This window comes from Myotis myotis, unplaced genomic scaffold (assembly GCF_014108235.1).
Source record: "Myotis myotis isolate mMyoMyo1 unplaced genomic scaffold, mMyoMyo1.p scaffold_m19_p_1, whole genome shotgun sequence".
NCBI classification, from domain to species: domain Eukaryota; kingdom Metazoa; phylum Chordata; class Mammalia; order Chiroptera; family Vespertilionidae; genus Myotis; species Myotis myotis.
Window position 1 is genome coordinate 219955814 of NW_023416313.1, and position 15211 is coordinate 219971024.

General features: G+C 56.5%; 1 protein-coding gene across 1 annotated transcript; it reads right to left on the minus strand.

Annotated features, from left to right (window-relative positions):
- Window positions 1-204: 204 nt before the first annotated feature.
- On the minus strand, window positions 205-4999 carry SLC25A47 (solute carrier family 25 member 47). The gene is made up of 6 exons (XM_036317065.1): window positions 4908-4999; window positions 3026-3069; window positions 2656-2727; window positions 1858-2040; window positions 847-1174; window positions 205-568 (listed from the first exon to the last, which is right to left on the minus strand). Exons 1-6 carry the CDS (start codon window positions 4933-4935, stop codon window positions 288-290), a joined length of 936 nt encoding a protein of 311 aa, XP_036172958.1. The 5' UTR covers window positions 4936-4999; the 3' UTR covers window positions 205-287.
- Between the last annotated feature and the right edge of the window lie 10212 nt (window positions 5000-15211).

Here is a 15211-nt window from a genome sequence, read left to right on the forward strand (position 1 = left end):
TTGTCATAGCAACTGTCATACATAGATGGATCTAGACAAAGCTTGCCCAGTCTTGCCCAGCTTGTAACGATCTGCTACTTCCCTATGATAGGCCAAGCCCTAGCAGTGATCTATGAAGCATGACCAGCCACAGCTTAGTATAAAACAGTGTGTGTAAAAAGTGAAGTTGCTGGTGCTGGTGCCTTGTGCCAGTCCTCCTAAGCCCTGGTCTCTGGTGCTTTCATCCACGCCACCTCTACCCTGCGGGACCCCTTGGGAGCGGGCCTGGGGGGCCAGCGGTGGGACAGCTACTTGAGCAGGCCCCGGGTGAGCCTCAGCGCGGCTTCGTAGCTGACGAAGACCACCATGTTGACGGGGAAGGCACGGCAGCAGTTGAGCGTCAGCCCCTTGAAGAGGACCCGCGGCCCTTCCTCCCGCACGCTGGTCACCAGGCAATGCAGGAGGCCCCTGTAGCGCTGCTGGCCCTGCCCGTCCACCTGCAGGCGAGTCTTGATCACGTCCATGGGGGTGGCCACAGCCCAGGCCAGGACCCCTGCACAGCCGCCGGCCAGCAGCACACCCAGGACATCTGCAGGGGGAGACCCGCGAGGGAGCACCTTGATTGGAGGCGGATGGAGGCCCCAGAGGAGAGTGGGGGGGCTCCCAGGGCAGGGCCCAGCGTCATGAAGCCCTGGGCTCATTCCACCAATGTGACTCGTCCAGGCCACACGGAGGGGGTCTGTCCTGACCCTCAGCGTCGGGAGCACTCAGGCTCCCACCCTGGGAGGCTCTGAGGTAGCAATGTGCCACCTGACTCAGCTCCCACTGGTGAGCCTGTGCCCCTTCCAGGCCCCAGCCCCCACTCACCTGGCTGGCTGTGGCCAGCAGGTGTGAGCCACTCGCTGAGGACGGAGTAGGAGAGGAAGTAGGTGGCGAAGGAGTGGCCCTCCCGGAGGAGCAGGGCCGAGCTGCCCTTGTAGAGGCCCCGCAGCCCCTCCTCACGGGCCACTGTGGCCAGGCAGTGCAGCGGCCCCCGGTACTTGGGCCCAGGCACCTGACTTGCAGGGGGTGCAGGACACATGGGGGGCACGGCCGAGGGCCATGAGGCCGAGGATCTCCGCCTCTGCTGCATCTGCGTCTGGGTCTGGGTCTGCAGGCGGACCTTGGCCACCTCGGTAGGCGAGGTCAGGAACACCTGGAGCAGAGACGCAGCCATAGAAGGCGCCAGCACTGCCCACACACCCTGGACCTGGCCTCCCGTCAGCCTCCCGTTACCCACAGTGACATCGGGGAACCTGCGCCCCATGAAGAATCAGGCTGGCCCACGGCCCCGGTGTAGCGGCGTTCAAAGCCCTCTCTGCCCACCCAAGCCCAAGCCAGCACCTTCTCCAGCTACACACTCGTCCAGCACAGAGCGGACTCCACACACAGCAGGTGTCAGGTAAGTGGCTGTGACTCCAATTCATGAAAGCATTTAATCACATAATTAGTATGTCAATGACATATTACCGTATGACTTAATTAATGTAAGTACTTAATGTAAGAATAATAAAGTATTTAATAACATTAATATGTAACATAACATTACTGATAATGCTGTCTGCATTTCATGGGTGCTCATACCTGTCAGACTTGGTGTTAGGGGCTTTACATGTGACCTCACTTAGTCCTCATCGAGACGCCTCTTACTGATGAAGAGTCAGAAGTTCAGGGAGGCTCCCTGGAGTCCTCAAGTTCCCTCAGCTGATGAGACTCAGCTGAGTTCTCACCCTTAGTCCCCCAGCCTCCATCCAGCCCTGCCCTCACGGAGCTTCAGTTTCCCTGCCTTCTGGGCTTAGGGACCTCTCAGGCCCTCCCCACCCCTGGGACCCCACTCACACGGACGAGGCCAGAGGCGAAACCCGAGAGCGTGATGTCGGTCCTGGCGGGCTTGGCGTCGGCGCTGCCATACCGGAACCGGCAGATGCGTGTGAGGCAGGTGTGGTAGGTGCCGAAAGACAGTGACGAGACCAGGGACACAGTGCTTATGGGCAACAAGAGGCCCCTGTAGAAGCCCCTCACCTGGTGGGCAGATGGATGGGACCCAAGGACTGCAGTCAGGCCAGAGGTTCGGCCAGGAGGAGGGCCCTGGTCTCACCCCTGCAGGCCCTTCCTGGCTATGGGACCTCAGGCAAGTCACTTACTGCCTAGGGCCTCAGTATCCTGGGCTGTAAAATGGGGCTCAGAGTACTCAACTTGAGAGATTGTGATGAAGAGACAGAGGGCCAAGCTGGACCCAGGGCAGCTACTTGATGATGAAGCTGAGGAACTGGCATGCTTCCTTGTTGCTGTTTTCCTTTGGCCCCTCCTTGGCCAGCACCAAGCCCCAAGGTCGCTTTGGTAAATGTCCCTGTCCCCCCTCTGGACAGCTCTCTGTCCTGGACCCTGGGGACCTGACAACTCCACCCTGAAGAGGACAGAAATGCCCACACATGGGTCCCCCCATCGTCAAAGTCCCCGGACACCCCCCGCCCCCCCGCATGCTGGACACCCAGCCCTGGGCCTCAGAGGAACCCAGAGGTTGGTGCAATTATTCCCATTTGGAAGTGAGAGAACCGAGGCTCAGAGAGTGGGGAGTGGCAGGCCTGGGGCCTGAGCCCCAACAGCCCCTGCCTGTCATCCTGGCCCCAGGCCTACCCGCTCTCGCAGATACGTGTCCCGGACGCAGTGCCAGATGCCTGTGTACTTGGGCTCCGTCTGGATCTTGACCTGTGGGAGAACCAGGCTTCAGGAAGGGGTCAAGGTCAGGGCAAGGACAGCAGGCCTGGGGGAGGGGAAGAGCCAGCTCCTTGGATGTCACGGCCACACTCTCAGTGGCAGAGCAGGGACAGTGAGCCCCATGTAAGAGGAGGAGCCAGAGGCTGGAAAAGGGGCAGGTGGGGAGGGCCGGGTGTGATGAGCACCCTAGGAAGCTCTTCTGACCGGGGATGGGGTGCAGGAGGCTCGCAGGGGCAGGCGGAGTGGGGGAAGGGGGAGGAGGAGGGCTACAGGGCCTATCGCCACACACCTTCACCGTGTCCAGGGGGTAGCCCACAGCAACACCGCAGACGCCTGGAAGGAAACCAGAGCTCAGGGTGAGGACAGCGGGAGCGGACCCCCTCCTCGTCCAGTGTCTCATCAACAGGAGAGCCACCCCGTTCTGCAAACGAGGCAACAGAGGCTCCGAGAGCTGAAGGGACTCCCAACTGGCTGCTGGCCCCCAGGACACTCCTCGCCCTGCCTCTGGGGCCATGTTTTGGGAGAACTCTTGGTCTGGCACTGGCTGGGCCTGTCCCAGGCCAGGCAGCGCTGGCCCTCAAGCCTCAGGCTGCGACGGGTTTGTCTGGGGGTGGGAGAGCCCAGCCCCCCCAGGGCTCCATGAAGGGCTCCTGGAACCGCGAGCTTGTGTGGCACAGTGGACGCGAGGCTTCCTGGACCTGGGCCCTCTGCCCTGCACAGAGGGCTGGTGCCACCGTCCTGTTTCCGTCTCCTTTCCTGACACCAGGGACTCAATGTCCAGGCCCCAGCACTGCCATGGGGAAGCCGGAGAGTGAGCAGACAGGTCCCTGGGGATGGGTGGTGAGGGCCATGTGAGGACAGTAATGCTTTGGGGTTGGGTCCTATTTACTCTGTATCCCAGGACTTGATAAACATGCATGAATGAAAGAATAGAGTGAATGAATGAATGAATGAAATGAAGTAAAAGACTGACTTGAAAAGAATTACCCTCCTCGACCCTCACATAAACCTCAGCAAACTCCTATTCATCCATCAAAGCCCTCCCATAGCACCACCTCCTCTCCGGAGCCCTCCCTCACCCCTGAGCTCAGGCTGCCTCTGTTCCCAGAAGCCTGTGGCTCAGAGCCCCTGGCCCACAGCATGCCAGCTCTGCCTCCGGAGCTGGAGTCAAGGACAAGGCCCACGTCTGTTCCCTGTGACCCGGGACCCAGCACAGAGCAGAGGCCCTTTCCACCAGGCCTTCCGTGGACTCCGGAGGAAACATCTGACATCCAAGGTCCCTTCCCGGCTGTGTGATCTTGGGCAAGCCAAGCCCCATCTCTGAGCCTCCTCCTTAGGGGGCTGGTGTCCAGGGCAGCAGCTGGCCTCAGTCCCTGCACACAGTAGGACCTCAGCAAGCCTCTGGATGGGGCCAGAGCCCTGGTCTCCCTGGCGAGGCGCTGCTCCCTCCCCTCCCACACTGTTCCCAGAAGTAAGGACAGGAAGGAGGCCACTGCTGTTTCACACGATAAGCAAGGCCAAGGGTGCCCGGCCCCAAACAGCCTCCACCGCCTGCAAGGTGGGTGGCCGGGAGGATCCGGAGCCTGAATCAGCCTGTTTCCCAGCGGGCCAGTTACCAGTCTGGGTCTGTCTTTCGCAATGAGCCCTTTCCCCAGAAATAAAAACAGTTGCACACGGTGGATGGGCAGGCGGGGCTGGGGCGGGGCTGGGGTGGGGACGGGCCCTCCCCTCCTCGGCCCACAGCTTCCAGGAAGCGTTGTCCTCACTGTCCACCTCTCCTGGAGCTTCTGGTCCTTTCCCGTCTCAGCCAGTCCTCTGTGCTGGTCACTCCCAGCCTCCTCCTGGCCCAGGCAAAGACCACTTCTGCCCCGGAGGCCCCCACCCCAGAACTGCCCCTTTGCCTCCCCAGCTGGGCCCCCCAGGCCAGTGCAGACTTACCCCCACCCCCCAGCCTGCACCCAGCCCTGTGTTGCCACTGGAGTCTCCCAGGAACCAGCTCTGTCCTCCTGTCACTCAGCACCCATGCCCACACCAGGTCCCAGCCACTTCTGGGGTGACTCCTCAAACCCCACGTCTTCCAGAGGCCCCCCTAGGACAGAGCATCCCCCACCTCCTCCAGGTACCCCCAGGAGCAACAGTCCCCTACAAGGCCCTGCTGCCCTGTCCGCTACCTCCGATGGCTCCGGCAACAAAATCCATGGACAACGTGGGTGTTTCTCCTAGAACAGTCCAGTGTCACCACCAACAACCGGTCAGGTCCTCTCAGACCTTAAATACCTGCGGTGGGGGAGGGGGCAGGAAGCAGGAGCTGCTGACCAGTGGCCCAGAGGCAGAGGTTGAGCTGGAAAGCACGCAGGTCGATGCCCACCTGGATTCCCGCCCACCCCACCCCTAATGCCCCTTGTCCCAGTGCCCTCAGGACCCAGCCGTGGGCAGTAGAGAGAGGCCACAGGAGCATCAGGCTCTGGGGACACAGGACCACTGTCCGCACCTGCAGGCCTGGGCCCCAGACCACATCCAGACACCTCCGGGAGGTCCAGGAACAGGGCTGTGATGTCCCTGCCCCTCCAGCCCCAGCTCACATCTCATTGGTGTCTTGGGCCTCCCTGACTCCCCTGGAGTGATTCCTGCTCAGGAAACCCACAAAGCTCCCTCACTTGCCCTGGCCAGTTTGGCTCAGTGGACAGAGCGTCGGCCTGCGTACCGAAGGGTCCCAGGTTCGACTCCAGTCAAGGACATGTACCTTGGTTGCAGGCTCCCAGCTCTGGTCGAGGGCATGCGGGAGACAACCAATCAATGTGTCTCTCTCATATTAGTGTTTGTCCTGTCTCTCCCCCTCCCTTCCACTCTCTCTAAAAATCAATAGGAAAAAATCCTCGGGTGAGGATTTAAAAAAAAAAAAAGCTCCCTCAATTATTCATTCAACAAACACTATCAGAGCTGAGGTTGCACTGAGGCAAATAAGGCCCAAGCCCAGGCCTCAGGTGTCTAGCTGGCAGGGAGGGCTGGGGGCGTGGGCCACTGATGCCTGGCACCTAGAAGGCTGGTCAGGGCCCTCCTGGGAGCAGCATGAACACCAGCCGCCCACTGTTGGTTCCACCCCCTTCACACTGCCCTGGTCCCACACTGTCCCTGCCCCCAAGGCCCCAGCGAAGTCTGCCTCCACTTGAGTCCCCTGCCCCAGCAAGACCCAGCGCTGAGCAGAGCTTGCTGAGCAAGGAGACCACACCCTGTGGGGCCCACTGCTGGGCTGGCCGTTTGGCCTCAAACCAAACTAGGAGCTGCTCCAACAAGAGGCCGATTCCATCGGCTCGTCGCTCGAAATCATTGCAGCCCTGCGAGGACCCTGAGGCTCAGAGAGCCGTGAACTTGTCCAGGGTGTCCCCTGACCAGAAACCTGGCCGGACCGGGGACAGTGGCCCTCAGGGCAGGGCCACGTGTCCTGGTGGGTGGACTTGTAGGCCAGCCCTGAGCAGGCTGAGAATTGGCAGAGGGCAGCCTCGCTGGCGCCTGCCCAGCCATTTTTGAGTGGAGGACACGAGTTGCCAGTAGCAGTTGCCACGGCAGAGGGCAAAGGGCAGGACGTGGCCCGTCCAAGGCCAGTTCTGATGCCTGTCCTGGACTTTAGAGAGAAGCGGCTCTGTCTGGTTAGGAGCCAAGCTGCCTGTGTTAGGATCCCAGCTCTGTCACTCATGTCAGCTCTGAAACCTCGGGCAAGCTCCCTGACCATCCTGTGCCTCCGTTTCTGCATCCACGAAATGAGGACAGTACCTGCCTCACATCTGTGACCACTCAGGGCACGCTCCAGTGGAAGCGGCCGGCCACATGCAAAGGCTGCATTAATAGGAGCATAAGTTCTCGAAGGAAGGAGGTGACAGTCCTGTTATGAGCAGGGCAAGCACAGTTGGAACTTAGGTTCATTTGCAGATGCTACACTTGGAAGGCCAGTACCTTGCATGATGAGGGAGCTTGAGGAATGTTGTCTAACTGACAGAACAGGGAGCTGTTTAGTCCCGTGATTCCTGCAGAGCATCTAATGTGGTAAGTACTGCTCACCCTCTGGCACTTGAGGCAGGAACCCAGAAATGGCCCTGAATACCTTTCCCCCTGCACCCTACATCCAGTGAGGCACCCAGTCCTGTTTATGTTCAGATCCATCTCACAATCCATCTGCACAGCCCCCGGCTGCATCATCTCCCCCTCATGCCACAAACATAGCATGCCTACTATGTGCCACATTCCAGGCACCAGACCACAGCAAGAAACTCAGACAAATGCCCCTCACCCATGGGTCTTCTGTTCTAGGTGGGGAGACGGACACCAACACAATAAATAACAATACAGAGTCTGCCAGATGGTGTAAGGACCGAGGACAGACGTAGAGTAGGGTGGGGACACGGGCATTGGGTGGGTGGGGGGGCGGTGCGTTAGAAAGGGCAGCCCAAGAAGCTGACACTTGAGAGCGTGTTCTCTCGATCACTGCAGCCAAGTTCACCTGCCCTTTGTCTCCCAAACAAACACCCTTCTCCACAGCAGAACAGAAAACCCGCCACCTCTCCCTTGAGGCTGGTTTGTGCAGGTCTAACTGTCTCCCCACCCAGCGGTGAGCTGCTGGCAGGCAGAGTCCAGCAGGTTTGTCTCTGAGCCCACAGCACCCAGCACAGGGCAGGCACCCGGGGAGGCTCAGTGAATAAGTGCATGAAACAAATCAGTGAACAGATGGGTGGGTGGGTGGGTGGGTGGGTGGATGACTGGGTGGATGGGTGGATAAGTGGCTGGGTGGGTGGGTGGATGGATCAATGGATGCAGGGATGGATGATAGATGGACACACAGGTGAATGGACCTTGGGCAGAGTCAGCTGTTCACACCTGGTCTGACCTGACTCAGTAGATGGTAAAGCCCTCTGGTAGCTGGGGAGACTGGGATCTTAGTGGGGAAGAGCCTCCCATGGTTTGAGGGGATACCCGAGCTGGGTTTGGCTTCTGGCTCCACCTCCCCCAGCTGTGTGATCTGGGGTCAGTGGAGTGACCTCTCTGAGTCTTGCATGGATGGCAGGAGACCACCTCTCCCGATGGGGAGTGTCATTACTGTCAGCATTAGGCATGCTTTAGGCCTCTCCCTCCTTCAGCCACATGTTCCGCCCCACCCAGCCCCGGCAAGGAGGCCAGGCCGTCCCCTAGAGGGAGACAGACATCACACAAACAGCACCAGCCTGGACCCAAACGAAAGGAAGGAGGACGCTGGATGCTGGCGCTGCTGGCCCCCTGAGCTCAGGCTATGCTGGTCCGGGCGCCCTGGGGGAACCTGACAACCCTAAATGCATCTTCACAGTTTGTAACAAAAGGAATAACTAAAGTTCTTTTTAAAATCCAGGCGGCAGAGACGCAGCCACCACAGACAGTGAGAGCCACCAGCCCAGGCCGGACCGTCTTCCTGCAGGAGGCCGGCATGTTTCCGTTTTCCTATCTTTTGGCGATTTGCTTCTTTTCCTTATCGCCGTGTCTGGTTCGCCCTGCCACTGCAGCACCTGCAGACCTACTTCCAGCTCAGCCCCAGGGCTGTGGCTGCTGTGGACAGAGGAGGGCCAGCCCCTTTCTCCTCCGTCTGTCTGTGTCCTGCTGTGTCTGTGGCCAGCCCCCGCCTTCTCCTGACCTCCCATTCTCACTTCCCTGCGGTGCCAAGGCCCCAGACCTACCAGCTCAGCCCAGGGTTCAGGTGAGGGCACACTGCCCTCCTCTGGCCAGTGGCCTCAGGTGCCTGCTCACACTGCCTGTCTGCCAGGGACAGCGTGGTCATGCAGCCATTCTCCACCCATGCGAAGTGGGAGCCCCGAGAGAGGGCACCGCCGGGCCAGCTCACTCCAGCCCCCAGCGCCAGCCCCGGGTTGGCCCAGAGGGTGGACTCCGTGAGGCCTGTGCATCGGACGGACAACTGAATGCACAGCCAGCACGCACTGTGTCCGGGACACTTGGCTGAGTTCCTTTGGCCTGGCCCTCTTGCCCTGACCAGCCGTGACTCCAGTTGGGGACCACTCCTTTGGCCAGTCAGGACTCCCCCAGGCAGGCCCCCCTTAGTTCTATTTTTAGACTGGAAGCATTTGCCAAGTGTCTATTTATATCACTGCCCATCTTGGGTTTCTGGTCACCTCATCTGGTGGAGCTAGCCTCCCTTTGGCCTCTTGGCCGGGCTGGCCGAGTGGGTTCAGAATGGCCTGGAGCACCGGGAGGGAGGCCCCCAGCGTGCCTGGACAGGTAGCCCTCGGCCACCCAGCTTATCAGCAACTTTGGGATTGACTCAGTTCAAGGGGGAGAAGTGGATTCCTCAAATCTACCCAAGGAGAGACCGTAGGTACCATGGACTGGGGCTGAGGGCTCCCAGGACAGTGGCTGGCTGTCCCCAGGTGGTCCCAGGCCCTCCATCGCCAAGGCCCAGGGCAGACTGGCTCAGTGGGGAGGCCAGGACACGCCAGGATAGACCGGATAAGGGGCCAGGGAGACATCCACACAGCAAACAGTTATTCCCTGGGAGAAAGGGACGTGTCGGGCAGACAGCTCTGCTCAAGGCTAGGCCACACACACCCGCACTGGTCCCCCAGCCCTCGCCACAAAGCCACCCACCTGCTCACTGAACCTCAGCAGCCACGGGGACCTGTCGGTCCCAAATTCTCCCTCACCGGCCCAGACAGCCGAAGGGGCCCTCACGAAAACCTTCAGTTCCTCTGCTGATGAATTAAATGAGCTCCTTTTTACACTGTGGTGATGCTGGTTTGATAACATTGAAATCAACTCTTATCTTCCGTTTCCTGCAGAGGTGTCCAGAGCCGAAGGCAGAGCCAGGCCCTGCCCACCCGGCACTGGCCCCTGCACAGCCCGAGGCCCCAGGTCCACACAGCTGGTCATCAGCCACCCCACCCCCACTCACCCAGGGGCACTCTAAGCTCCAGCCTTGCCCCCCCCCAGCCCAGGTCCAGACAGCCTCCTTCACTGAATTCTCCGGGTTAGGGAGTGTTGTAATGTACCCCGCGAATCACACAAGGACGCCTCAAGAAGTCGAATTAAAGAGTCACATTTATTGCAAATCCGGCACTATGAGGGGGCATTTTGCTCTCCCAATTCTCATAGTGCCTGCCCCAGCCCCAACATCAGATTTATATAGGCAAAGATCACAAAGGTACGGATTACATCCCAGGGTTTGGAATGAGGAACCTGGTTTGCAAAAAAGCAGTTTACAGAAGCAGACTTAAGCATGTTATCTCAATTACTAGAGGCCTGTTGCACAAAGAGATTTGTGCAATAGGCCTTCCTTTCCCCTGGCCTCCGGCACCCAGGGCCCAGGCCTTCGCTCTGGCCGAGTTCTGGCTGGAGCCGGCCCAGGAAACGTCAGGCCTCGCTGCTCTGCCGGCCATGGCCATCAGACTTCGCTCCACCGCTTGGAGCCTACATTTGCAAATTAATCGCCATCTTTATTGGTGGTTAATTTGCATATCACGCTGATTAGCCCATGGGAGGCGTAGCGAAGGTATGGTCAATTACCGTGTTTGTCTATTATTAGATAGGAAGGATAGTTTTGGGTCTCTGGATCACTGAGTTGACAGAAACACATTATCTAGAGGCCGCGGGTCTTGGGACCACTGAGTCAACAGGGACACGTTATCTGGAGCCCTCTGACCTTGGGATAATTGTGCTGTCCTTCCCAGGTACAGAAGAATGTGCTTCGATAACCAGTATGACCACAACCAATGGGATATTCACATTACAATCAATAGGGTATTCAATCGAATGGGATAATTTATATAATTCAGAAAATCAAAATAACTTTTCTATTGTTAAACAAAGCAAATAAGTACAGAAGCCAAACAGCAGGGCTAAAGTTAAACTATAGTTTCTACCTGAGATGATTGCTACCATACTTCAGTAGGAGAACAGAGGCAACTTTTTTTCCCCCAGAAACATAATCTTTTTAAAAATATATTTTTATTGATTTCAGAGAGGGAGAGAGAGATAGAAACATCAGTGATGAGAGGGAATCATGGATTGGCTGCCTTCTGCACGCTGCACACTGGGGATTGAGCCCGCCACCCAGGGATGTGCCCTGACTGGGAATCGAACCCTGACCTCCTGGTTCATAGGTCCAAGCACTGAGCCATGCTAGCCAGGCCAGAGGTGACTTTCTTTCCCCGGCTGGTGTTCCTAATCTTTCCGCACTGAGCCTATCCTGTGTCAGAAATGACAAAAGCTGTACAAAATAAAAACTCAACCCCACTCTGTTCAGTCACCTGGCTTCACCGCTTGTGTCCCCCCCACACCCCCCTCCCCGTGGCTCTCCGTCCCCACTCGCTGTGCTCCTGCTGCTCTGGCCTTGGACCTCCTGCCCCTTAAAGGCTGGGGTCTGAGAAGCGCCCTGCAGGGGGTGCTCCCTTGGGAGCGGGTGTCCGGGACTGGAGAACAGGAGGAGTTTGAGAAAGCACGTCCCGTGCTGTAATTTTATCCTCAGGAAATGAAACAGAACAACACACACAGAAGCCTCGAGGACACCCCGCAGGCTCGCAGATGGGGCCTCGCGAGCTCCTTTACTCAGCGATGACTTTATTTTTTCCTTCCTGGTTCCTCCCCAACGGCCGGCCGGGAAGCCCCTGGGTCAGGGAGCGGTGTCTGCCTTGTCCCCATGCCCGGCACAGAGCAGCGCTGTCACTGTCTCTGCCTCCTGGTGAATGATTCTCGCTCCGGGGCCCAGAAACACAGCCCGTGAGGAAGAGCTTCTAAGGGGAAACGAGGTGTTGCAGTTCAGTAACCCAGCCGTGCACCCAGGTAACCCCATCTTCGCCCAGTGCCTGCCTTCACCCCTTCCTCCCTGCGGCAGAGGCCACCCCTACACCGCTCCCCACAAACGGGACCTTGGTCCCTGTGAGAAGACTAAAGGCTAATCTCAGGGGTCGATATAACCCCATCCCCAATAATGGCCCACAGGAGTCAGTGATTTGATAAAGCCAGTGGGGAATGAAGCCTAGAAACCTCTATTTTATAAAAAAAAAACTGCTGTTTGAAATTTCCACTAGACAGAGGTTCTTCGTTCTGTGAATTAATCCTGCTATTATTAGCTTCTGTAAAACATGCCTGCTCTAATGATAGGGAAGATAAGCTTACCTGTCTGACCTTGCAAACCGCTCCACTGCTGTCCCTGCTACCCCCACACCAGGTGTCTTTTACTTACCCGTACCTCAGGCTACCAAGCTGTGCTGTACTCTCAAGGCTACAAGCTTCCTGCGAGGTATCTGCTAAGCATACGTAGGCCTCTTTTGAAAACTTGCAAAAGGGACCGGAAGCCCCATATTTAGGAGACAAAGACATTAGAAAAGATATAAAAGAAAAGCTTCCACCAGATTGCTTTGCTCAGAATTTGAGAGACAACCTCCTCTGAGTCCCCCGGCGTAATAAAGCTCTGTAACCCCATTTCTCTAAGCGTTTGCTTGGTTTTTTTCCAGTTCTATAACATCTGAACCCCAAGAGCTCCAGCCTGAACACGGGCTCCCTCCAAAGTGGCCCCACCTCTAAGCTCTAAGCTGGAAGCCTGTGGCCAGGCACCTGCACCAGATCCCTCCCCTGGACCCCGGCAGGCATCACTCAGATAGGGCCTCCCTCCAAGGAGCTTCCTGAAACTCAACTATTGAGTGCTGACTGTCCCAGACTGCGGGGCCCCTTCCCAAGGGCCCCCCAGGGAGTCAGGACTGTCCGATGGCAGGGCACAGGTATAAAGGCCACTGTAACCAGAAGGTATCCTCAGACTGAAAGACAAAGCAGGTGACTCCACTAGAACACATCAGAATTTATTGTAGGGTGACTGACTTACCGGGAAATTGGGTCAGACACCAGCAATTCTGCATAGATTATTCTCCACTACCAGCCACCAGACCAGTTACAGTGCTGTTTGTACAGTACTGAAAACTGAAACAGGAGTTTTAGGTGAATATAGGCAGGCTTAGGGAATTTTTAGAATTGGGGTCCATGGAAAAACACAGGACTACAGATTGGGAGAAGGTACATCTCCATAACACAAGGAAGCCAGGTGCAGGGAGCAGCAACAGTTGCATTTACATAAGACAAGGGAGCCAAAAAGGTCTATATTTACAAAATAAAGAAGGAAGAAAGCCAGAAAGAAAAGAACAATGAGGAAGGAGGGCATCATATGTCCCATGTGGTGTTTGACCTTGAGCTCAGGAGGTACTGTAGTAACCAGTCTAAGGGAATAGTGACCTATCAGAGGGGATATCAAGGCACCAGGATCTGCAGCCTTTATAAGTCATAGGGAAAAGGAGCTCAGTGGGACCCTGCCGGAAGCCAGTCCATCCTTGCTGCTTGACACAGTCGCTGCAGGAAAGAAACATCTGCACAGCATATGTTTCAAGGGACCTGGCGTATATAGCATACTGTTCTTAATATGTTTGCTCCCCTTAGCGCTGTGTGTTTTAACCAAGGTCACCTCTCCGAGAAAGGTTGTTTCCCCAGGTAGGAATTTTTCCCTGAAGTCAGGGAGGGGATGCCTCTCCTAGAAAGGTTGTTTCCCCAGGTAGGAATGTTTCCCTGAAGTCAGGGAGGGGATGAAACTCCTTAACTAAGTGCCAGGCGGGTAGTTAATCACTACAAACAGTCATGCTTAAGCTACATAATCTTTACTCCCTGGAATGAAGATAAGAAACGCCCTAACCTTTGTAATAGAAATTGACAGGATTAAAATCAACTGGGATAAATACGGATGTAACAAGACAATAAACAGCAGAACTTCGCTGGAGATCCAGACCAGAACTTGGCTGGAGATCCTGGCTGGAGAAACTGCCTGGGCTGCTGATCAACTGAACGCTGTCTCCGTGTCCTTCCTTCTTCGCCGACTCCGTCCACACCTTTGGGGACCCCTGGACCTGCTGGGGTTGGACCCCGGCAGGACCCTTTCCCCCTCCCCACATGGGAGTCCATTCTGTGGGACTCTTTCCCTCTCCCCACGTGGGAGCCTGTACTTGTTCTTCAATAAATCTCCACCTTTTTTTTTTTTTTTTAAATATATTTTATTGATTTTCTACAGAGAGGAAAGGAGAGAGATAGAGAGTCAGAAACATCGATGAGAGAGAAACATCGACCAGCTGCCTCCTGCACATCTCCCACCGGGGATGTGCCCGCAACCCAGGTACATGCCCTTGACCGGAATCGAACCTGGGACCCCTCAGTCCGCAGGCCGACGCTCCATCCACCGAGCCAAACCGGCTTTGGCAATCTCCACCTTTGTTATACTACTCTCTGTCTGTGGATTCATTCTTCGACTCTGGCAGACAAAGAATCCGGGTTCCAGTCCAAAAATTCCGTTTCACAACCAGCTAATGACTGACAAGACACAGGGATGAGGACTGCAGGAGTGCCAGGGCCACACCTACTGGTGGCCTTGTGATAGACATGTGACTGCTTATAATTGACACTATTTTGATATTGATCTCAGTTGTCATGCCATCCTGGCTGCTACTAATAATACTATTCATGGCTATATCTTAAGGAACGCAGAGGATCATCAACTAGAAGGCTTTGCTTTCCTTGCTAACGACAGTGAGCCTGGTCAGAGGTAACAGAGATGGAGTTGGTTTTGTTCATTTTTTTTGTTTTGAGTTGGTTTTGTTCACATCTACATTTGTACGAGGGCTCATGCAACCTGCCCCAAGCAGGGCATTAAAGGCACAGCACTATTCAATCGTTCCATAATAATTTGACTTGCTGCCCTGTTAAGGTACGTGACTTCCTGTCAAACCTCCAAACACAGGGACGGATGCTACAGGCTATTGTGTTTTACCTCCCGAGGTCTGCGCAGCCCAGGGACACCCTTCCTCGAGGTGACACCTGGACATAGGTGTTAGGTCGGAGAGAGCCCAGGATCGGATACATGCAGACATGTGACGAGATAATGGACTACCCCTGGCATTTCTAACAGATCAGCGTGCCAGACACAGATACTGGCTTCTCCACAACCCCCACACAGATACTGACTTCTTCCTGAATACCTGGCTGACCCTCCTGCAGCTGAAACTTCCTCAACTGAATACCTCAGCTCATGTCCCCGCCTCTCACCCAACTGCAATATAAAAAAAGCGTCCCCCTCCCTGTTGGCGTGAATCCACGGGCCGCCCTGCCCTTGGGGGTACGTGGGTCTCCCGGCGACGCAGAAATAAATCTTTTCCTTTCTTTTCTGATTCACTGGACTCTCTATTTCTTGCGCCGCCTCCTGAGCCACCTAACCTAACAATAGGGTTGCCCTGTTTAATTGTCATGGTCTCAGATGCCTCCAGCCACCTGAGCAGCCCCACCGTCAACTCCCGCCCTGGTTGGGGTCTGGACTTCTGGGGCCCACAGGCTGCGCTTTTCTGGCTTCTTGGTCACTCTTCCACCCTGGGCGCCCCCCTGCTGCCTTGAGATGGAGCTGGGTCAGCAAGGCTGGCGATAT

Coding starts and splice junctions, on each gene's coding strand:
- SLC25A47 (XM_036317065.1), bottom strand. CDS start 4,935: ATGGATTTTGTTGCCGGAGCCATCGGAG. Junction 2,728..3,025: donor ACCCCCTGGACACGGTGAAG/GTGTGTGGCGAT, acceptor GTTCTCCCACAG/GTCAAGATCCAGACGGAGCC. Junction 2,041..2,655: donor ACACGTATCTGCGAGAGCGG/GTAGGCCTGGGG, acceptor TCTGCCCACCAG/GTGAGGGGCTTCTACAGGGG.